Source organism: Pseudophryne corroboree, chromosome 9, assembly GCF_028390025.1.
Source record: "Pseudophryne corroboree isolate aPseCor3 chromosome 9, aPseCor3.hap2, whole genome shotgun sequence".
Classification (NCBI taxonomy): Eukaryota; Metazoa; Chordata; class Amphibia; order Anura; family Myobatrachidae; genus Pseudophryne; species Pseudophryne corroboree.
The window spans coordinates 76,798,574-76,823,018 of record NC_086452.1 but is presented as its reverse complement, the minus strand read 5'-3'; the positions used below and the strand labels follow the sequence as shown (position 1 = coordinate 76,823,018).

Below are 24,445 nucleotides of genomic sequence, written 5' to 3'. Positions count from 1 at the left end.
GGAAATATACCCTGATGTTTTATTGGTGGAGCTGGGACGACAATGTTTTACATTTTTAATCTCAAACGGAAAACTTACCGAATTATTATTTCCCATTAATCTCCCTTCTACCTGGTGCAACAATAGTAAATATGAGTCTGGTTTTTATACAGAGATAGGAAAAAGCAGTTTCTTCGTAGCATCACTGAACTATTAATGCGCAACACAGGATGGGCCCTACATTTACTGGCAACATGAATGGCATTGTATACACCTGTAAAGTCGCAGCTGAACAGGCAGAAGCAGCTACATTCCTATGGTCCAAACCTCTGCTTCATCATTCCATACTATAAATGGCATCTCATGGAACTTCTAGTCAGAATCGAGCTGGGGCAGGTTCTGTTTGGCAGAAGTAATGAGGCTTAAAGCCACATTCCACAGCAGCACGGTGCTACATTGCGTGGATCTTTACAAATATTCTATGATTTATTCATTTTTTTAATTGTTGTTCGTATTGTGTGCACAGTTTAATTAGTAAATCTGCCCTAGAAAGCGCAGTGTTCGGACTAGAACCAGTAACTGCAGTCACCTCATAGTAAATAAGTGTCACTTTATTGCAGCATGGCGATTAGACATTCCTGAAATATGCTACACATGGGTAACAGTAATGATGACTTTTTCTTTGCTCTGTAGTAAAAATAACTTACTGGTTGCCTTCTGTAAAATAGCACATGATGCAGGGGTTATATAAAATATATATATATTACACAGCAGCCCCTTTTAATAAAATGTAAATGATCTTTGATGACACGCCACTACATTACTAGTTCAATAAATAAACCTTGAATGTGAACTGTCCGCTACTGCACACCCAGAGGTGGCCATTTTGTGCACTAAACCAATATGCAGTCTATCAATTCAATTGGACACAAAGGTCAGTACACAAAATGACGTCGGCCCACTTTAATTGGAAGAGCATTAAAATGCATCTTTAGTACTGGCACATTCACAGATACACAAGTGACGTAATAAGGATATCTGAGTTATCCATTCCCTCCTTCCTGGCTGTTGTGTATGGGTTAGGACAGGGGTAAGCAGGGCTGCCATCAGAGGGGGACTGCTGGGACTCCAGTCCTGGGCCCTGACCGTGAGGGGACCTGCATGGTGGTGGTGTGGATTGGAACGCACCACAGGCTGCCATAGAGGGGCAGTACCAGCAGCATTTTGAATTTGCAGCTCCTGCTTGGCTGTGAGTCCGTGAGCTCTGATTGGTTCATGGCTTGCTCCAGATTTGAAATACTGCCAGTGCGGTCCTTCTATGGCTGCCTGCTCTGAACTCCTTCCTTCTGCTGCAACTGTGGCCCCAGCCTGCAGCAGTGGTGCCTAGGGGTAGTACCTGGTGTTCTGCGGCCTTGTCCCAGGAGGGGCAATCAGTGCCCAGAATGTTAAGTTGTGGGGGTTGCAGGGGTAGCAGAAGGGGAGGGTGGGGGGCCCTGCCTATTCTGGCAGTCTCAGGCCCCACAATTTCTGATGGCACCCTTGTGGGGCTAAGCAACATCCAGCTGCTGTAGAATTACATATCCCAGCATGTCCTGCCACAGTTTTAGCATGCCCACACAGAGAAATGAATAGTTCCACAGAAGCTGGAGGGCTGCACCTTGCCTACCCCCATTCACAGCCTCAGAACTCCATTGTATGTGAATGTAGCAAATACACAGAGGCAGCTTAGAATTTAGAAATCAGTCAGATAACTGCAAACAAGTATTAAGCCCAACTGCAGCATAAAAGGTTACTAGACGTCTGTCTACCTTGCTAAAGGTTTCTCTCAAAGTTTTTTTTTTTTTAATGGTTTAGAAAGTGCAGGAAACCTGATAGCACCCAGTAAAGCAATTGTTTGATGTAACTGCACTCTCCGTCACTACGAGTCCCGGCCGCTCTCATTTGATTATTTTGTGATACGGCAGCAGTTTCAAAGTGGAGGTAAAACTGCGGATGTCATAGATTGGCACAGTGTCTGCCAGGAGAGGAGATGGGGGGAGGAAAGTCAGATCTGTGATCGTTCCATAAGCAGATTCTGGTTCCCCGACTGGAGTCCGAGAGGCCACAACGTCTAGTTCTTTCTCACCAAATCCAATCACCTATAAGGAGAGAAGACGAGCAGAGTAGAGTAGGATGACAAGGACTGTTTGCTTGCAGCAGCATGCTAGTGGAATGTTAGCGGCAGGTATTGTTGGGCTATTCTGCTTTGTCCAGTATTGGGGTGAGGTCTTAAACTATGGTCCAACAAGAACCTTTTTATACGGGCTCCATACCATTTTTATAATGACTATTAAAGTTCTAATTTGTTGTGCACACAGTATAGAGAGACCATGCCACTTCAATAAAAGTAAAGGGTCTCCTGAGCGGCAGGTTGCCCACAAAGTAAAACCCAGGCACGGCAAAACCCAGGGCTTTAGATGATAAGGCGCTATATTTTGTCATGTATAAATGGTGGGAGTAGGGGATCACAGGGACTATGACAAAGTTCCCAAGCAGTCCAATCTCAAAAAATTAAAGTGCAACTATGCACATTAACCACTATCCTGGCACCGCTGCAAGGGTCTGACAAGCAGGCAGGTGGGCCCCAGAATACCTTGCGTTTAGCATTAGGGAGTTGTGGCTGCAAGTCAAAACTCCTTGGAACTGAAGTTCCCCTCTATATCTGCTAGACATGCCCACATGATGGAACTGAACACCACCTAGGCAAAGGTGTCTTTGCAAAAATGTTAATAAATAACTTTGTTGATTTTCTTTTTATGAATTAAGAAAATATATAATTTCAAGAGCCTTTTTAAAAAAAAATATTTTCCAGTTAAATAATTTTATATATCAGATCAAAAACTACAGTTCTGTCAAATCTTGGAACAAGAAGGACATAGAGACGATAAATGACTTCCTAATACTATCCAATTCCACAAACACTAGAGAACCCCGGTTTATGCTATGAAATCCAAAAGAACAACACGGACATAGGAAGCCCTAAAGGCAAATCCAGTTTAAGGAAAGTAAGATCCAACTGGTCACCTCTGCAGGATCATTACTGTTAGAATGGCCTGCACCAGAAGCCCGATTGCTTCCCTTCCTAATAGCAGCGTCCCCAGTCATAGGATGTGTGCGTTACCTCAGAGACCACCCTGTCATCTCCATTCCTAATAGTTTCGCCCCCAGTCATAAGATGTGTGCCTTACCTCAGAGTCTAGTCCCTCTGTTGTCTCAGGTGAGTAACATAGGGCCTTGGCTAGTTCCGTTACAGAGAGTTAGACATAAGGGTAACTCACATGTACACTGAGAACCTTTCTGTCACAGCCTCGATGGGCCTGGAACCAATTGACCATGTCCGTCTTTTTGAAGGTCTTCAGGGCGTCCACCTGAAAGGTAAAGATGGAGTTCTGTAAAAGTCACGCAAATTGCCTGATGAGTTGGGAATTTGAAGCTTGGGAAGTGACCAGGCATGGTGGGTATTAGATCCTGGCTGCAGGCTGTGTAGGTGGGTGTGATGGCAGCCAAGGACCAACTTTCCCTGTTCCCTCCAAGAGCCACTGTATGATTAACTGCATAAACTGAGTTCTATACCTCACGTTCCAAGCGGTCAAAGAGATACTGCTGAGTGACGACTTCGCTCCAGTTCCTGTCTACCTCCTCTCCCAGGTGAGTGTCCTCACATTCCTTCAGTTTGATCAAGGCCTGAACCTGCAGTGAGAGACAGGTGCCCTCGCTGAATAGTTGTGGACAAAGGTACAGAGAGCATTGGTCAACATATAACAAAAGAATCTGCTTTATGTGGGTGATTCACTAAGGATTACAATTGTAGATCTGTTTGCAGCAGCTTTGCAATCCATAGCACGCCCTTCCTGAACATAATCAAGATCACCGTCGCAGGTGGCTTTGCGAATCCAAGGAAACTGCGCTGCGGACGTAGTCCTTTGGCTACGTCACTCCTGGAAAAAGGGGGCGAGGTCCCCATTTCTTTATCATCCACTAGGGGTCACTGGAGTACTCTTGGGATATGGACGGGCGTAGCCGAACAAAGGCACTGAATATTCAAATTTAGGACTCTCCCCCCCTCCATATCCCCAAGTACCTCAGTGTACTTTGCCAGTGTTTTTTCGGTGCTCACAGCATGATCATCGGCTTGTGGCAATGGCCACTTTTCAGAAGATTTTTATTTTTTATTTTTACACTTCCCGTCCCAGTTTCTGGAAAAACTTGGGTCCGGGATGGTGCCGCTGCAAGGCAGCGTATGGCGTGTCGGTCCTCACAAAGAGCACCCTCACAGCCACAGGCGCTATAAGGCAGCGCATGGCGTGTCGGTCCTCACAAAGAGCACCCTCACAGCCACAGGCAGCTGGTTAATGCAAGCTGCACGGAAAACAACTGGACGGAGCTTACAGAAAGAAGCTCCGTCACAGCCAAGATGACTGACAAACTGGACAGAGCTTACATACAGAAGCCCCGTCACAGCCAGCATGAGAAGTCGTCACAAGCTGGACGGAGCTTGCAGCACAAGGTATGGTGGGTCAGGGCGGTCAGCTCACGCTGCCGCCCTGCAGTGTGGGGAAAGTGTGTATTTTATGTTGGCCACAGCGATTACAGCCGCCGCTCATACCGCTGAATATCTCCCTGCACCCGCTCCAGCCGCCGCACTACCTAGCAGCAGAGCGGCCGCACGTCAATCACAGACGCCGGCCGCTCTCCCAGCACTAATACAGCTCAGAGCGGCCGCACGTCAATCAGACGCCGGCCGCTCTCCCAACCCGGCCACCGCTGTACACAGCGCCGCCCGAGCCAGCTACTCGGCAGAACTCCGGAGCACTGCTCAGAGCGGCCGCACGTCAATCACAGACGGCGGCCGCTCTCCCATCGCTAAGACCGGAAGCACAGCTCAGAGCGGCCGCACGTCAATCACAGACGCCGGCCGCTCTCCTGTACACAGCGCCGGCCGAGCCAGCTACTCCGGAGCACAGCTCAGAGCGGCCGCACGTCAATCAGACGCCGGCCGCTCTCCCAACGCTGGTACCCGGCCACCGCTGTACACAGCGCCGCCCGAGCCAGCTACTCGGCAGACAGCCAGCGACGCCGTATCATATCCGGTCACTGAGGTCTGAAGTCGCCGCAGCTATACTCTGCGCTCTCCTGCTCTCCCGGCACCGCTGCAGGTAACATGGGGTGGAAGTTACCTTACAAGCAGCGCAGCTGCAAGGGGGGGTGAGGGGGGAGTATATGGCCATAGCAGCAGATATGAAAGGCTGCAAGGAGTTAACAAAAGTTTGTTAAGCAGTTAATAGCCTATCATAACCTAAGGGTTTCTGTTAAGACTGCAATATAATACATTCACTGCAGGCTGGATTTATAGTAACTGGAGGTTAACTAAGTGTATGGTTAACTAAGTGTATGTGTTTACTGTATAATAGATCTGTAATAACATATACGCTATATATATTAACGGTATAAAAGGCTATTAAGGCTATAAATTGCCTGTACTGTGAATTTCAGTGAAAGCAAAACGGCCATTTTAATTATTGCTGTTTTTCCAGCTTATAATTCCTGAACCTTCCGGCCATACACCTTTACTCCACAAGGAGGCGCAGGGGTGTTGGTGGGAATTTTTAGTTCAAGATAATTCTAGAACATTCCTGCCCTACATCTCTAAGCCACCAGAAGGCGCAGGGGTGTTAGTAGGAATTTGCTTCGGGTTTCATATGCCAATATGAACTGTTTTTCACATAAAGAATACTTTAGGTTCCTAAGGATTTCCGTACATTCATATAAATATGCAGTTCAGCAATAACATATATATATATATATATATATATATATGCCATATAATAATTTCATTAAGTCGTGCAAGTGTCTGTCTGTTGCCTATTATGGTGTCTGTCTACATAGCAAGTAAGGCTATAGTGCAGACTAAAAATACTTTTATAAAATTGGCAATTCAAATTAAAAGAGCAGTAATCGGAGTCTCGGAATTACTCCGCCAGCTCTAACAAAAGACAGTCTTTCCAAAGGGCTAATTTTCCTTTGGCTACCAGAGTGTTTATTTCACTGGTCTTATAATTTAATGCACGATTCTATGTCAATCTCACACCGATAAATACGAGTGAGAACGGTACAGTAGTCCAGCACTCAGATAGTGCGGGGTTTTGGATAACCATACATATTCGTTGCCAAAAGGACGCGATCCGTCATGGGTTGATGAGTTTCTGTCAAACATTATAAAAACCCAGGATATATTTGGGTCACTAGAATCTATGTATGAAACCATGCCGATCACTGTTAAAAGAAGCGGCAGAGTATAGCTGAAAAGCTTCTGATAACGCCGGTTATTTTCATTGTCGCTAGTTAAGCGCGACAAGGCCAGAGCTTGTTTGCTCCTAAATTTGATATACTTGTAACGGCATTTTTATTCCTTTATGATATTCAGCCATTACCGCATACAGTATACTTGTTACGGCGTTTTATCCCTTTATACAAAAACAGTCACGCCTTGTAACGACAGGACGTTACAGTCAGCAAGCCAGTGGTTTGATGACCTCTTTTACAATTGTGGAAGCGCGTCTTTACATGTTACATTTGCGAGGTTTCATGACTTCAACTTATATATGTCTCAGCTGTTTACAGCTTAAAGACAAAACTGCCTCTGTTGAACGGTTTGGCAGGTTGTCATTTAGTCTTTGCTGGTTTATAAACCAGGCAATAGTACGCCAACAGAGTCACAGTTACTTATTCCCCTCTGTTTGAGCAAAATCAAACAGCTCCGTTGCAATATCAATCAGCAAGTCATTTACTACAGTTAGAAAATGGATTTTCTGCAGTTAGTTTTTGCTTATTGAAGCCACAAAATTGTATAATTGCATTTGATCTTCACAATGCGTATTTACCCAGTCCGGTTTCTTCATCACAGGTTCTAGCGTTTGCAAATCGCCACAACCATTAACATTTCATTTCTACCGTTGTTTATCGCTTCCGGTATTTGCTACAGTGATGTTGGAATGATAGCTCATCTCACATAAGAACTATGTATTAACAAGGTTCCTCTAACTTGCGCTACTAAGGTATACTACAGTAGCAGATTAAGTTTGAAAACAATCACATCTAAGTCTGTCTAAACGATGTCAATTCCTAGGTAAGATTATAAATACGGTAAATCAACGACTTTTACCTACTACACCAGCAAGAACAAAAGTACACGCACACTAGCGGTACATTGGTGTATTTACTTATTAAGAATAAGATGTGTTTTCAATTTAGTTCGCCACCCTTCACTCGCGTGTCCCACAGAGGGACAAGGGTGCGTATACTCTAGACGACAGTCACAGAGAGTCAGGATTTGTAGTTAAAATCAACGCAAAGGTTCTAAAACACGACAGATTGCTGTCGATAAATGTACTAGAACTCTGTGCATTTTACAATGCAAGAGATAAATGTCCTAGAACATTTTACAATGCAATAAATAATTCGCTTTCAGTCTGACCAAGGATAGACTCTGGTTTTCTCTTCAGAACGAATAAATCTTTCACTTTTTACTAAAGATTTCCGTGGAGAGGAACAACCGTAAGTTTCATGTAATTTAATTTTGTTTTGTTTTTTTTCATGCCTGGCTCACGCTGCCCTTAAGCAGTCAAACAAAGCAACGGCAGTTGCATACTCAACAACCAGTGAGAACCAATAAGCCGCATGGCAAGGCGGTAGGTAACTCAAATCTTCAATGGCTCAGAACGCCATTATGTGAAAATGTCAAAAGATCAATCCGTGAGTGGACATCTGTTAGACAGACGATCTCACCCGTCAGGGTTTGGATCTTAAAAACTGGACATTAAATCCACAGGTGTTTCAGATGTAAGTCCACAGAAGGGGGTTACCCTCAAGTATACATGAGGGCATCTCGCCACAATTACAAAAGCTCAGTATGTGTACATCACATTCATGGGGTTATTCAGCATCGTGTATTTGGCTCCACCATTTTCCGCTTCTTTCTTCGTTGCCAAAACGGATCAGAAGACAGTTCGTCACAGTCATACTGGTGGTATCTCATGGGTTTCAGAGAAGTTTGCTTCTCGAATTTTCAAGGAATACTTGCACACGATCTTGGCCCGCTCATAATACGTCCAACCTGTTACATCAGGGAACGTTCTTTTACCCATAGTTACCTAGGTACCTATTATCTATGTACCGCAGCTGCGGTTGACGGGGTGAGGGTTCAGACCGCCCTCTTAAAAAAAAAAAAAAAAAATAGAGCATTACAGTATCGGTTATACCAACCATGTTACGAAATAGTAAGCCGCTTAAGGCAGCTCATTATTAAAAATTTTAAATTTTTTCGTGTGCTTACATAAGTTGTAAACTTCGGAAGTTTCCAACATCATCCTTCAAGTTACCCGTATTCTGTTAAACGGGATGGGATGGAAAACTGCGTTCATCTGCACTAAGAGTGCAGGTATCTGTGTGGTAAACTTATTTTCAAAGCGTTTGCCTCTAGTTGCGTCTGTAAACATCTTTCTACAAGGTGTCACCAAAGCTCAGACTCTATTTATCCCACCTACAGCGCCAGGCGATTTCAGGTTGGGTTCAGATTTTCTTACAGTTTCATATTTTGGAACCCTTTCAACAAATGGGGATTAAGTTTCTCACTTTGGAAAACATTTTTCTTCTAGCCTTGGCTTCGGCAAGGGTGCTTCGGCAAGGATTTTGTTTTCATATTTGGGTGCCTTGTATTCCAAGCCACCGTATTTGAGTTTTCTCATGACAAAGCAGATCTTCGGACGAAAACCGCTTTCGTATTCTTCACATCAATATACCAATAGTGGTTCCTGTGGGGACAGCACATTCTAAAATTCTGAATGTGGTACAAGCGTTACGCGTTTATATATGTACCAAACGACTACAGTACGTGATATGAATACGTTGTTTGTTCTATATGATACTGCAAACTGGGGTTAGCCAGTTTCTCAGCAGACATTATCCAGTTGGATAATAATAATGACTACAAGTCAGGCTTACGTTACGGCTAAGTTACAATCGCCTACGTCAGTAATAGTTCATCCCACAGGTTCTGTGGGAATGTCAGACCCAGCGGGTCGTGGAGCGTCTACTACGCGGCTACATAGCCTTCAGTGCACCACGTTTGTGCACTTTTACATATGAATGGTGAAGCCATCAGCATCTAGCTTTGGCTGCCTACTGTTACAAGTATCAAACAGCTCTCCCGCCACGAGGGAAGCTTTGGTACGTCCCAAGAGTACTCCAGTGACCCCTAGTGGATGATAAAGAAAATAGGATTTTGGTACTTACCAGGTAAATCCTTTTCTTTGAATCCATAGGGGGCACTGGACGCCCACCCAGAGCAGTTTTACCTGGGTTGTTTTAAGCTCAAGGGAGCTTAGGGTAACAAATTTTACGTAATTGATATTAAGCTCAGAGGAGCTTATGGTAACACATTTTCACCGATGGGTTCAAATTATAAAGGGCTATCGGTTATGGTGTCAACTGTTTAGTTGCCAATATGGTTATGGGTCAACATTGTTGTTGTCCGTTATGTTATAGGTATTCTCCATTGTCAACCTCTTTATATCCTGTTCGCTCAGTAAAAAACACTGGCAAAGTACACTGAGGTACTTGGGGATATGGAGGGGGGGAGAGTCCTAAATTTGAATATTCAGTGCCTTTGTTCGGCTACGCCCGTCCATATCCCAAGAGTACTCCAGTGCCCCCTATGGATTCAAAGAAAAGGATTTACCTGGTAAGTACCAAAATCCTATTTTCCGGCAACACCGACCACCCCCGCCCCTCCCTCCCGAACGCATCTGCCTGTCAATCAGGCCGAAGCGTTTGCATACCTGCAATTGCATTGCAAACTGCACAGAGGATCGCTTGTGTGATACATAGTGAATCAACCCCCTATGTTCACTGTTTTGAAGGAGTATCCTGTGTGATCACAAATGATAACTACCGGCTGATATAGTGGTTTCCAGTCAGGGGTGGGATGTTTTAGAAACAGACTTAGGAAAAAAATAATAAATCTGCCCGCTGTGGAATGCTTTATAAATATAACATTAGCTAGAGGCAAACCCAGGGCTGGCACTGCCACTAAGCGACCACGGGCAGTACCTGCAGGTGGAGCCTATTACAGGGTCTGTTTTCCCAGTGCCGCAGTCCCAAGAGGAGATTGTGCCCTTCACAATGGATAGGTAATGTGTGGCACTCCAGCTGCCACAGAGCATGCAAATACAATAGTCATGAGGAAAAAAATGGTGGACAGAGAGTGGTGGCATGTTAAATACGGCAAAGTGCTTGATCTCCTTTTTCCCCAAAACCCCAGCTGGACACATTTTTCTAACCAATCTCTGAAGCCAACCAGAGGATAACATTTAAAGAGAGAGAAAAATATCTCCTTAGGAAATAAACACATTTAAGTCTCGTAAAAGTTTACACAGGAGAATTAGAGGGCAGGTGGGCAGTGCAGACAAAAGCGCAAGTATAAAATTGCTATTCTAGGGGACATCACAAAGCTGTCCTATACGTCAGGTACGCTCTCGGAGATGCATTGTGCAGTACCTTATGCTCAGAGCTGGCATCTATAGTAGAAAATCTGTAACGTGGCAAGTGTGAACAGAAGACCACAGTGCTGTTTGACGCAGCTGCTCAGCCTTAATACTGTGGTGCCCCAAAAAGTGCTGCAATCAGTTAGTGGAACACTGCCATGTGTATAAAGGTCTAGGCTTACACTACCTGGGTTTTAAAAGCTTCATCTGCCAAGTTCTCAATTTTTTCTCCAAAACACAACAGAAATTCTTCTATTTTCTTGTCCACTAATTCCGAGCTGCAGAGAGAACAGAGAAGATGCACGTTTAAGTTACATAACCCACAACTACTTCCTTCACATCAATAGGCCATGCTACCCTGTTACTCTATCTCCACTTGTCTCTAGCCCAGAGACCGCAGAACAGAAAAGTGTGAGCTTGCGCACAATGGAGGAAATTTCTAGAAAACATTTATGTCTCTCAACCAAATTATACCAACCACCAGCTTCTGGAGCACTAAAATACAATAAATCTAGCCACAAAGACCTCCGGCTCCGTGGTGTCCCTTAAAGCTGTACTGAAATAGTCCATCAGAAAAGCTGCGATACACAGTAGCATAAATCCCCAATATCAGGGAATAGATGGAAACACCCTGGAACCAGACAAGAGATTCAGATAAGACGTTTTCACAATTTTGTCCAGTTAGTGTCTAGAGGGATTTAGTAAGTAAAAAAAAAAAAAAAAAACTATTTTGCAGATCCAAGGCCGTAGTGCGTCTGTCCTGTGTTGATCAAACAAATTATACTGATGCACTTGAAAGAATGGGTTGGACAGTCATCACGAGGAACCATGAGGCACTTTCTAACATAGCCAACAGGGTCATCACATACGCCCCTCCCAAACCATCAGACGCCTTTTGCCGTGAGCTGCTGCATAAAAACGCCACTCTGCAGCCATACACAAGGTCTGTTTGTGGTGACAAAAGCTGGAAAAGTTTCTCCTGTTCTTATGCTGCGCAGCTGACCCATCAGGAAAGCAGAAGATCTTCTGCAATGTTGGCGTAACGCTGCTCTCTTGCTGGAAAGAAAACAGCTCTTTGAAACAAGTGGACAGCTACTGTATTATGTATCAAGCACTCAGACATGTGAACAAAACTTTTCTACTTGATTTCATTTGGATCCCCGAAGAAGACTGCAATGGGATGTACTGTCACTTGTTTTAGTAAAAGGACTGAGCTTCATCCTGCACCACAAAAGAATCCATTTCTGATCAGTCTAAACTGATGACAGTCGTACTATGTTCTGTAAGACCGTTCTAGTTGTGTTTTTAATAATGAGCGTTGTTCACAGAAAGTGTCAGTCCTCAGCGATTCAGAGGATCCGTCCACTGACACCCCGTTTGTACATAAAACTTTCTACCAGCTCGCTCTCTTCAATCTGTTCATCAGTTGTTCTTTTAGACAGTTGTTACATTAGTAGTTTTGTTAGACATAATGAGATTTATGGTGAGAACTTACTGTTGTTAAATCTCTTTCTGAGAGGTACACTGGGCTCCACAGGGAATGACATTGGGTGTAGAGTAGGATCTTGATCCGAGGCACCAACAGGCTCAAAGCTTTGACTGTTCCCAGAATGCATAGCACCGCCTCCTCTATAACCCCGCCTCCGTGCACAGGAGCTCAGTTTTTCTTAACCAGTCCAATGCAGTAGAAGGAAAAGAGATGACAACGGTTAGTAGCCACATACACCACATTCTCACGACAGGAGAAAGTGTCAGCGGCTAATGCCATGCCATACCAACCCAAATAAGCTAAGTGCATCAGGGTGGGCGCCGTGTACCTCGCAGAAAGAGATTTAACAATGGTAAGTTCTTACCATAAATCTAATTTTCTGCTGCGGGGTACACTGGGCTCCACAGGGAATGACATTGGGGATGTCCTAAAACAGTTCCTTATGGGAGGGGACGCACTGTAGCAGGCACAAGAACCCGGCATCCAAAGGAAGCATCCTGGGAGGCGAAAGTATCGAAGGCATAGAACCTTATGAAGATGTTCACTGAGGACCACGTAGCCGCCTTGCACAATTGTTCAAGGGTCGCACCACGGCGTGCTGCCCAAGAAGGTTCAACCGACCGAGTAAAATGGGCCTTTATGGTAGCAGGAGCTGGAAGGCCAGTCTGTACATAAGCATGTGCAATCACCATTCTAATCCATCTGGCTAGGGTCTGCTTGTGAGCAGGCCAACCACGTTTGTGAAAACCAAACAGAACAAAGAGAATCCGACTTCCTGATGGAGGCAGTTCTCCACGTAGTTATGGAGAGCCCATACCACATCCAAAGACCGCTCTTTGGAAGACAATTCAGGAGAGGCAAAGGCCGGAACCACAATCTCCTGATTAAGGTGGAAAGAAGACACCACCTTAGATAAATACCCAGGACGTGTTCTAAGAACCGCCAGATCACGGTGAAAAATCAGATATAGTGACCTACAAGATAAGGCACCCAAATCCGACACCCGTCTAGCAGAGGCAATAGCCAGCAAAAACAACACCTTAAGAGAAAGCCACTTATGGTCTGCAGATTCAAGAGGCTCAAACGGAGACCCTTGCAACGCCTCCAAAATCACAGACAAGTCCCAAGCGGCCACAGGCGGGACGTAGGAAGGTTGAATCCGCAACACACCCTGAGTAAACGTATGTACATCAGGTAAGGTCACAATTTTTTTCTGGAACCAAACCGACAAGGCAGAAATATGAACCTTGATGGAGGCCAGACAAAGGCCCAAGTCCAGGCCTTGTTGTAGAAAGGCCAAAAGTTTGGCTTTACTAAACTTGTAATCGTCATGATTGTTAGATACGCACCAAGCAAAGTAAGAATTCCAGACCCTACGGTAAATCAGAGCAGAAGCCGGTTTCCAGGCCTTCAACATGGTTTGAATGACCGCCTCAGAAAATCCTTTGGCCCTCAAGACGGAAGCTTCAAGAGCCACCCCGTTAAGGCCAACGGACTAAATCCTGATATACACAGGGAACCTGAACGAGGAGATCTGGGCGTTGTGGAAGTAGAAGGAGACGCTCTATCGAGAGACCCTTACTGTCTGAGAATCAGTGCCGTCTGGGCCACCCTGGAGCGATCAGAAGTAGGATTCCTCCTTCTTGCTTAAACTTCCTTATTACTCTGGGCAGGAGTGACACCGGAGGGAACACGTATGACAGCTGAAAGTTCCATGGAATTGCCAGTGCGTACACGAACGCTGCTTGAGGATCCCTTGTCCTTGCTCCGAAGACCGGAACCTTGTGATTGTGTTGAGACGCTATCAGGTCCACGTCTGGAAGGCCCCACCTGTTCACGAGGAGTTGAAACACTTCTGGATGGAGGCTCCACTCTCCGGCGTGTACTTCCTGACGACTGAGAAAGTCCGCTTACCAGTTTAGGACCCCCGGAATGAATACTGACGATATGGCTGGCAGATGGCGTTCCACCCACTGAAGAATCCGTGATACTTCCCTCATTGCCATGCGGCTTCCAGTGCCGCCTAGATGATTAATGTATGCCACCGTGGTGGCGTTGTCCGACTGCACTTGAACAGGTCTGTTCTGTATTAAATGCTGGGCCAAGTTCAATCAGTTGAACACTGCTTGCAATTCCAGAATGTTTATCGGGAGGAGAGACCCCTCCTTGGTCCACCGACCCTGAAGGGAGTGTTGCTCCAACACCGCGCTCCAACCTCTCAGACTGGCATCCGTCGTCAGAAGGACACAGTTGGAGATCCAGAAGGGACGACCCCTGCTCAATCGTTGGTCCTGAAGCCACCAGCTCAGTGACAGGATGGACCTCCGGAGACAAGGAGATCATTTGAGACCTGATCCGGTGAGGCAGGCCGTCCCATTTGGCAAGAATCGGCTTCTGCAGAGGGCGTAAATGGAATTGAGCGTATACTCCATCATGTTGAAAGCAGACACCATGAGACCTAGCACTTGCATCGCCGAATGTATAGACACTTGCGGACGAGATAGGAAGCATCGAATCCTGTCCTGAAGCTTCAGGACTTTCTCCTGAGACCAGAACAACCTCTGGTTGCGAGTGTCCAACAACGCCCCAGGTGAACCATGCTCTGAGCAGGGACCAGGGAAGATTTCTTCCAGTTGATGAGCCACTCGCGGGCTCGCAGAAACTGGATTGTCAGATCCAGACGACGTAGGAGAATTTCTGGGGAATTTGCCAGGATCAACAAGTCGTCCAAGTACGATCCGGACCCCTTGACGGCGGAGTACAGCCGTCATTACCGCCATGACCTTGGTGAAAACTCGGAGCCGTGGTCAAACCAAAAGGTAACGCCCGAAATAGGTAATGGAGGTTGCCAACCGCAAACCTCAGGTACTGCTGATGCGACATTGCAATGGGAATATGCAGGTAAGCCATTCTGTATGTCCAGGGAGACCATATAATCCCCAGGTTCCAAGGCCAGAACAATAGAGCTTAGAGTTTCCATACGAAACTTGGAGACCTTCACAAAGGACTTGAGGTTGAGAATGGGTCGGGATGACCCATTCGGTTTCGGGACTAGGAACAGCGGTGAATAGTACCCCTTGCCTTTCTGAGCCAGAGACACCTGTACTACCACTGTGTCCAGGAGGGACTGTACCACCGAATGAAGAGTTTTTGCCTTCACCTGATCCGAAGGGACGTCTGTCAGGCAAAATCGATGAGGGGGACGATTTTTGAAGGATACGGCGTAACCTCGAGTGACTACTTCCCGTACCCAGGCATCGGAAGTGGTCTTCAACCATTCCAGGGTATACCCTAGAAGTCGGCCCTCCACCCTGGGATCCCCCAGAGAGAGGCCCGCCCCGTCATGCGGCAGGCTTATCAGTCTTGGAAGCAAGCTGACGGGCAGCCCAGGCCTGTTTGGGTTTGGGCTTATTGGGTTTGGAAGTACGAGCCTGTTTTGTGTACGCCTGACCCTTTGCTTTCCCTGAAGGACGAAAAGAGTTAAAGGAAGTACTCTTAGCCTTCGGTACCGAAGGAGCAGTACTAGGTAGACCAGCTATTTTAGCAGAAGCTATGTCAACCACAGTCTTGTTGAGGTCTTCTCCGAAAAGGATGTCTCCCTTAAAATGGAGTACCTCCAGGGTTTTCTTAGAGTCCAGATCCATGGACCAGGACCGCAAGCATAGAATCCGGCGAGCCAGTATGGACGTAGTAGAAGCCTTGGCCGCCCGGATACTGGCATCAGAAGCCGCCTCTTTAATGTAATGAGAAGCTGTGACAATATACGATAAGCATTGTCTAGCATGATCAGAAGCATTGGAAGACATCTCAGCTTCCAACTCCTGAGCCCACGCTTCAATAGCCTCTGCAGCCCATGTCGCTGCAATGGTGGGCCAGTGCGCAGCACCTGCTAAGGTGTAAATCGCCTTTAAACAACCCTCCACACGCTTATCCATCTGTTCTTTCAAAGACGTGACTGTAGTTACTGGCAGAGCTGAGGATACCACTAGCCGGCGCCACCTGTGAATCCACTGGCGGGGGTATTTCCCAATTTTTAGTTAACTCCGCAACGAGGAGATAGCGAGCCAGCATCTTCTTGTGAGGCGTGAATTTCTTTCCTGGATTTTCCCAGGACTCCTGACGTATGTCAACTAAATGATCAGAATGAGGTAAAACTTGTTTAACCACTTTCTGACATTTAAATCTGTCCGGTTTCTTAGGGGCAGCATCAGGCTCCGGGTCATCAGTAATCTGAAGAATGAGCCTGAAAGCCTCCAACAAGTCAGGAACATCCACCTGTGAAACAGATTCCCCATCAGAAGCTTCAAGATCAGAATCTGTAGGGTCAGTATAAACGCCATCCTCATCAGACGATGTGTCTCGGACGTTGGTGGATTGTGAGGAAGTAATAGCCCACTTAGAGGACCACTTGGTCTTAGGCGGGCGAGGGTTAGACTTCTGAGTAGTCAGTGATTGGTTCAATTGCTGTAACTGGGCAGACAGTTGATCTGCCCACGGCAGGTTAACCACGGGAACCATAAGCGGTTGTACCGGCACAGGAGGTCCCATAGGGGGCGTTAATCTAGTTACCAGCGTATCCAAAACCGTGGAGAAAGTAGCCCAAGGCGGGTCATTTTGAACCCCCGTTGCTACGATCCAACTGGGGGGTAAGGAGCCCCCAGAACTTGAACCCTCAGCTGCTATATTTTCCTCAAATGAGTCTACACAGTCACCACCTCACAATGTGGGATCAGCCCCAGCACCGTTGCCCTTTGTAGCGGACATAACCAAAAGCTCAATGCAGGGCAACCCAGTACAATATCGGCAGCACAATACCTGACAAGAACCACCTGTGCAGTGTAACAGCACAAACAGGGAATTCAAGAGGTATATGGTGACTAAAAATCACAGAGAAAAATACACACTGAGTATATCTTGTGAAACACCTATATTAAATGATAAACCTGACGCACTTAGCCCCCTCAAGTTACAGAATATAGGGATAGCAATCTGAGTGAGATACACGAAATGGAGGTCACACAGCAGCTATATGCACACACACAGTCACATTATACAATGCAGAAATTATGACATGCAATAAAACTGCACTGGACAAGCAATACAAAGTAGTACTATGTATAGCTATACACTCAAAAAATATAACAATGCACAGTAAAGACTGGATGTATATCACAGGGTACTTGTACTATATAACCCTGACTAAATGCACTCTTTCTTAACTAACACTGTCAGCAGACATGTAGAATACTTAAGTGTCCTGTAAAATGCACAGCGCTGACATGCAGGTGGCTTTACAGAGGAGGATTTGCCCAAACAATCCCAGGATCAGCTCTGCTTGCTATAATGGCGCCCAAACGCTGACAGGGAGTGAGGGAGAGAGAGATGCAGCTCCAGGGCGGGAACATTTGCTCTAAATGGCACCCTGGGGGAGGGGCTACAGGTCAAAGCCTCATCTCCCTGCTAGACTTCACCACCGGGTACTGTGGGCTTATAAAAACGGTTTATGAGAGGAAACCAACCTGTGCCCTTGCCCTGGTGGTCTAGTGGGGTCCCTGTACTGCCACAGTGTCCACTGCCGGTGGGGGTCAGGCCACGCGGGATCGCGATTTACAGCGGGTCCCGCTTACCTCCTCCCTGAGTGTGTGTGTGACTAACTGGAAGAAACCGGAGCCTCCACTGTAAGTACCCGGCAACCAGGGCGCGGGAGTATACAGCGCCGCTGGGGGAGGTGATGGAGCTGCAGCAGCAGATGTCTGACTGACATCTAACACAGTGTTGTTGCTGCAGCCCTTGAAGTCTTCAGTTTTCATTAAAAGCTTCCTCTCAGGGTTGCTGGAGCAGCCCCCGTTGTATGCCTGCTTACTGCATGGCACCAACTACAAAACTGAGCTCCTGTGCACAGAGGTGGGGTTATAGAGGAGGCATCGCTATGCATTCTGGGAACAGTCAAAGCTTTGAGCCTGTTGGTGCCTCGGATCAAGATCCTACTCTACACCCAATGTCTTTGCCTGTGGAGCCCAGTGTACCCCGCAGCAGAAAATTTAGTTATGTTAGACGGGATGTAGTCAGGATCCAGACGATCAGAATACTGATGCCGGGATCCCGACCGCCAGAATGCCGGCAGCGCCGCCACAGCTATTCGCACTCTTCGGTGTCCACGACACCCATGGAGGGGGAATAGAACCTGTGGAGAGCACAGTAAGGAGCTTCGTTGTGCTCACCCCACTGACAACATTCTGGTGGTTGCATCCTGGCGTCCGTATCCTGACCACCGGGATCCCGTATCTAACCCCAGTTCTGCATATTTGGAAAACCCAATCTTCTCTGCTGGATACTTATTGAAGAGTTCATATGCTTCTCTCAGGATACCCAGAATTAGTTGTTTCTGAACATGACACGTGTTATAAGTCTGACTTCAAGGATACACAATCTGTGTTACTGGCTCGGCTATAATAGGTTTTGCTTTTTCTACTGATCATCCAATGTGTTCCCAGCCTAAGGTTGTGAGGTTGACAAATATATTATTACTTTTGGTTCACCTTGACAAAGGGGCGCACATGCCCCGAAACGTTGGCCTGTACATATAGCAATATGGAATAAATTTTCACAGCATTTTTTTCACTACTGAGAGTCTCCGAGTGCCGCTGCTTGTATGATGTGTTAAAAAAAAAAAAAATATATATATATATACACATACATACACACACACATATATATGTATATACATACATACACACACTGCTCAAAGAAATAAAGGGAACACTAACACAACACATCCTAGAGCTGAATAAATGAAATATTCTTATTAAATACTTTGTTCTTTACATAGTTGAATGTGCTGACAACAAAATCACACAAAAATTATCAATGGAAATCAAATTTATTAACCCATGGAGGTCTGGATTTGAATTAAAAATGGAAAAACACACTAAGGCTGATCCAACTTTGATGTAATGTCCTTAAAACAAGTCAAAATGAGGCTCAGTAGTGTGTGTGGCCTCCACGTGCCTGTATGACCTCCCTACAATGTTTGGGCATGCTCCTGATGAGGTGGCGGATGGTCTCTTGAGGGATCTCCTCCCAGACCTGGACTAAAGCATCCGCCAACTCCTGGACAGTCTGTGGTGCAACGTGGCATTGGTGGATGGAGCGAGACATGATGTCCCAGATGTGCTCAATTGGATTCAGGTCTGGGGAACGGGCGGGCCAGTCCATAGCATCAATGCCTTCGTCTTGCAGGAACTGCTGACACACTCCATCCACATGAGGTCTAGCTTTGTCTTGCATTAGGAGGAACCCAGGGCCAACCGCACCAGCATATGGTCTCACAAGGGGTCTGAGGCTCTCATCTCAGTACCTAATGGCAGTCAGGCTACCTCTGGCGAGCACATGGAGGGCTGTGCGGCCCCCCAAAGAAATGCCACCCCACACCATTACTGATCCACTGCCAAACCAGTCATGCTGGAGGATGTTGCAGGCAGCAGAACGTTCTCCTTGGCGTCTCCAGACTCCGTCACGTCTGTCACATGTGCTCAGTGAGAACCTGCTTTCATCTGTGAAGAGCACAGGGAGCCAGTGGCAAATTTGCCAATCTTGGTGTTCTCTGGCAAATGCCAAACGTCCTGCACGGTGTTGGGCTGTAAGCACAACCCCCACCTGTGGATGTCGGGCCCTCATACCACCCTCATGGAGTCTGTTTCTGATCGTTTGAGTAGACACATGCACATTTGTGGCTTGCTGGAGGTCATTTTGCAGGGCTCTGGCAGTGCTCCTCCTGTTCCTCCTTGCACAAAGGACGAGGTAGCGGTCCTGCTGCTGGGTTGTTGCCCTCCTACGGCCTCCTCCACGTCTCCTGATGTACTGGCCTATCTCCTGGTAGCGCCTCCATGCTCTGGACACTACGCTGACAGACACAGCAAACCTTCTTGCTACAGCTCGCATTGATGTGCCATCCTGGATGAGCTGCACTACCTGTGCCACTTGTGTGGGTTGTAGACTCCGTCTCATGCTACCACTAGAGTGAAAGCACCGCCAGCTTTCAAAAGTGACCAAAACATCAGCCAGAAAGCATAGGAGCTGAGAAGTGGTCTGTGGTCACCACCTGCAGAACAACTCCTTTATTGGGGGTGTCTTGCTAATTGCCTATAAATCCCACCTGTTGTCTATTCCATTTGCACAACAGCATGTGAAATTGATTGTCAATCAGTGTTGCTTCCTAAGTGGACAGTTTGAATTCACAGAAGTGTGATTGACTTGGAGTTACATTGTGTTGTTTAAGTGTTACCTTTATTTTTTTGAGCAGTGTATGTGTGTGTGTATATATATATATATATATATATATATATATATATATATATACACATACATATACATACACACACAGGTTGAGTATCCCTTATCCAAAATGCTTGGGACCAGAGGTATTTTGAATATCGGATTTTTCCGTATTTTGGAATAATTGCATACCATAATGCGATATTATGGTGATGGTACCTAAATCTAAGCACAGAATGCGTTTATGTTTCATATACACCCAGCCTGAAGGTCATTATAGCCAATATTTTTTATAACTTTGTGCATTAAACAAAGTGTGTCTACATTCACACAATTCATTTATGTTTCATATACACCTTATACACACAGCCTGAAGGTCATTTAATACAATATTTTTAATAACTTTGTGTATTAAACAAAGTTTGTGTACATTGAGCCATCAGAAAACAAAGGTTTCACTATCTCACTCTCACTCAAAAAAGTCCGTATTTCGGAATATTCCGTATTTCGGATATTTGGATATGGGATACTCAACCTGTATATATATATATATATATATATATATATATATATATATATATATATATATATATATATATATATATATATATATATATATATATATAATATAAGCACCTCTGACAAAAGATGCTAATAACACTACATAGAAAGATAATGAGACCAGTGTAAATCTGGGAATTGCAGTAAGCCCTGCATTACACCTGGCATGAGATTCTGTGACAGTTGCAAGTAACTGCTGGCAACAGAAATGAGAACACAACAAATGGGATAGGGACTGAGCCAGAAGCTCCTGCAGATAATGAGCTTATTGATCCCAATCTCACTATAGAATATTTAGCATAACTCTCTCTCCTGTACTGCGGAACCACCAGAAGTGAATTTGGAGCGCAGGATGCAGCAAGTGAGACCTTGTGACAGTGCAAATAACAGAAACTTTAGCAGTTGTTACAGGACATTGTACATTCTAAAAGTGGATACATTTATATATATATTTTTTTTTTTTATTTTTTTTTTTATTTATTAGGAGACACTTTCTTGTCAGGGCTTGCAATATTGCTCACACTTCAAACAGTATGTAAACACTTATGAGCAACAGGGATTATCTCATTACAATGGAGCTTGTCATGGGGAGGGATATATTAAGCAGTAAGTGAACAGTCCGTTCTGGAAGTTGATGTGTTGGAAGCAGGAAGCTCAAGGATCTGAGCGACTCTGATCAGGTCCAAATTGTGATGGCTAGACGTCTGGGTCAAACCATCTCCAAAGTGGCAGGTTTTGGGGGGTGCTCCCAGTATGCAGTGGTTGGTACCTACCAAAAGTGGCCAAGGAAGGACAACTGGTGAACCAACGAGAGGGCCATGGGCACCCAAGGCTCATTGATACACGTGGGAGTGAAGGTTAGCTAGTTTGGTCCGATCCCACAGAAAAGCTACTGCAGTACAAAACTGCTGACACAGCTCATGCTGGCTATGATAGAAAGGTGTAGGAACACACAGGGCATCGAAGCTTGCTGCATAGCCATAGAGCGGACAGAGTGCCCTGGCTGACCCCTGTCCATTGCACAATATGCCTACAATGGGCACGTGAGCGTCAGAACTGGACCATGCTGCATTGGTGGCTTGGTCTGATAAATCGTGTTTTCCTTTACATTATGTGGACGACAAGGTGGTTGGTGTCATTTACCTGGGGGAAGAAATGGCAACAGGATGCACTATGGGAAGAATAAGCCGACGGAGGCAGTGTGATGCTCTTGTGAATGTTCTCCTGGGAAACCTTGGGTCCTGGCATTCACATTCCACCTACTTAAACATTGTTTCTCCTTCATCCACTAGGGGCCACTGGAGCGTAGTTACAATAGGGAAATAGTAGGCAGTAATTGGGAGCTGGCACTTTAAAATTCTCACACTGTGGCTAGCTCCTCCCCTACTATCTCCCCTCCAAGCCAGTCTTAGTTTAGTGCCCGAGGTAGCTGGTTCACTTGGGTTTAGCTGAAGAATTTTTTCTTTTTTCTTTATTATTTTATTTTTCTTTCACACACTCACAGACTGGCAGCTCTGCCACTGCCAGTCTGCACCGCGGGAGCTGCCGGCGGGGTCCCATCGCAGCTGCGTGCGGCTCGGGATGGGCCCCGGCTGAGGGAGACACTGAGCTCTCCTGAGTTGGCAGGACACCGCTGCGTGCGGCGCGTGTCGGGGCCACTCCATCCAGCAGAAGATTCCGGCAGCATGGCAGCGGTGAGTATCAAAAATGGCCGGACACCGCTGCGTGCGGCGCGTGTCGGGGCCGCTGGGTCGAAACGCCTGACGGAAGGAAGCGGTGAGTACAATCTCCCCCCCCACCCCCTCCAGACTGATGTATGTTTTTACATTTTTCAGTTTCAGTGTTTTAATACATGGATGGACAGGCTCCCCTATACTCTCCAGTCAGACCGGCTGGAGTGCATAAAAGGCTTACTAATTTGAAATTGGCGCCATTATGTGGGGGGCGGAGCTTCAGCCCGCTCTGTAAGCGGGCTCAGCGCTCTTCACTCCCCGACTGCAGCATACAGGCAGCCGGGTGATACATTTACATATATCATATATCTGTGTAATAATTAGCATAGCTCTCATGGCAGAGTGGTAACACCTATGGTTACGATGCCCACGAGCTAGGGTTCGATTCCAGCAAAGGACACACTCTCCCCGGCCGCAGCATACACACTTACAGGCAGCCGGATGATAGTGCGGTTTTAATTTGAAAGTGACCGGAGCAGGGGGGCGGAACTAACTCCCGCTCCGTTCGGCGGGCTCAGGCTTTCCGCTCCCCGGCCGCACATCGCTCCCCGGCCGCAGCATACAGGCGGCCGGGGGATGCATGGGCGCTTTCCGCTTACTATACAGCGGATTTGAATTTGGCGCCGAAGCAGAGGGGGCGGAGCTAACTCCCGCTCTGTACGGCGGGCTTTCTCCGCTCCCCAGCCGCTGCAGCATGACGAGACGCCGCTCCACAGTCCCCCGCTCCCCGGGCCACTGAAAGCTCCTTTCCTCTCCTGGCTGTGCAGGGAGGATTCTTTACATGTATAAGGTATGAGGGGGGAAGGGGGGTGAAGCTTATTCCCCCCGGTGGAGGCTCCCAGCTCTCATTGTCTCTAGGCAACACACCTGTCTCTGGAGTTTGTAGCTTTTCTGTGCAGTGTGCTGCAGAAATATTGTTACATCTTGCTTTGGCTACATTCCTCCTGCAGGGGAGTCCTCTGCCCCATTTCAGACATTTAGATCAGGGAATCTGCTCTATTACAGGTGCTGGGACTCAGCTCATTGATAATTAAAAATCTACTGTGCAGTATTTCTTTACCCTACAAATACACAGTATTTATCTACCCTATTAGGTGCACAGTAATTATCTACCCTATTAGGTGCACAGTATTTATCTGCCCTATTAGGTGCATGGGTTCACTGTGGTGTGTGTATATAGATAAATTTATATATACAAACATATCTATATATAAGTGTGTGGGTATGTATATAGATATATCCATACAATACCATATATAGGGGATAAAACAAACACTTCCGCAATGTTTTCTAGAAACAGAATACCCCACCTTGCCACATAACATTTTCACCCATCTTTTCTCACAGGCTGGTCCCCATTTTGAAAAGCCAGCGGAACCTCCGAGAAACATCTGGTGCACCTTAATTAGCGGTACACTACATACAGGGCGGGGTGTTGCCTTCCCTTTATTATTCCTTGGTGTCACTAGTTACTAATGCTATTTGTAATTGGGGAATGTGTGTAAGGCATCAGACAAATAGCGCTGTGGCTCAGTACGCTAGTAGCGGGTATCTGAACAGGGGTTTGAATCCAAACAAAACTTTAAGGAGAGCTCCTATAGCCTAGGGCTAAGACTCCTGTCCCACAGCGCAGCGTTACTGGTTCAGGTCTCCGCTGCTCCAGAAAGTTTATTTGAATCGTGTCGGTCACTACACATTATAGTGCAGACCTTACATAGGGCTGTGTTTATTTAACCCACCTTTTCTCCTTTCGTTTGTCTCACCTGGGATAGTCAAAGAATTCCCTCTTAGGTGTGAAGTATGCGGTGGAGCCATCTGCAGAGCCCTCC

General features: G+C 46.3%; 1 protein-coding gene and 1 non-coding gene across 2 annotated transcripts in view; one reads left to right on the top strand and one right to left on the bottom strand.

The window, feature by feature from the left end:
• Nucleotides 1-572: 572 nt before the first annotated feature.
• NRDC (nardilysin convertase) overlaps nt 573-24,445 on the bottom strand; it is a 129,944-nt gene continuing 106,071 nt past the window's right edge. Inside the window, exons 28-31 of the mRNA XM_063939544.1 lie at nt 10,747-10,837; nt 3,592-3,708; nt 3,297-3,386; nt 573-2,117 (exon numbers count right to left, since the gene is read on the bottom strand). Coding sequence (XP_063795614.1) covers nt 1,917-2,117; nt 3,297-3,386; nt 3,592-3,708; nt 10,747-10,837 — 499 coding nt within the window. The 3' untranslated portion in view covers nt 573-1,916. The remainder of the gene's footprint in view (nt 2,118-3,296; nt 3,387-3,591; nt 3,709-10,746; nt 10,838-24,445) is intronic.
• LOC134959527 (U5 spliceosomal RNA) lies at nt 7,500-7,617 on the top strand. Its single transcript, XR_010187552.1, has one exon. It is a non-coding gene; the product is annotated as a U5 spliceosomal RNA (small nuclear RNA).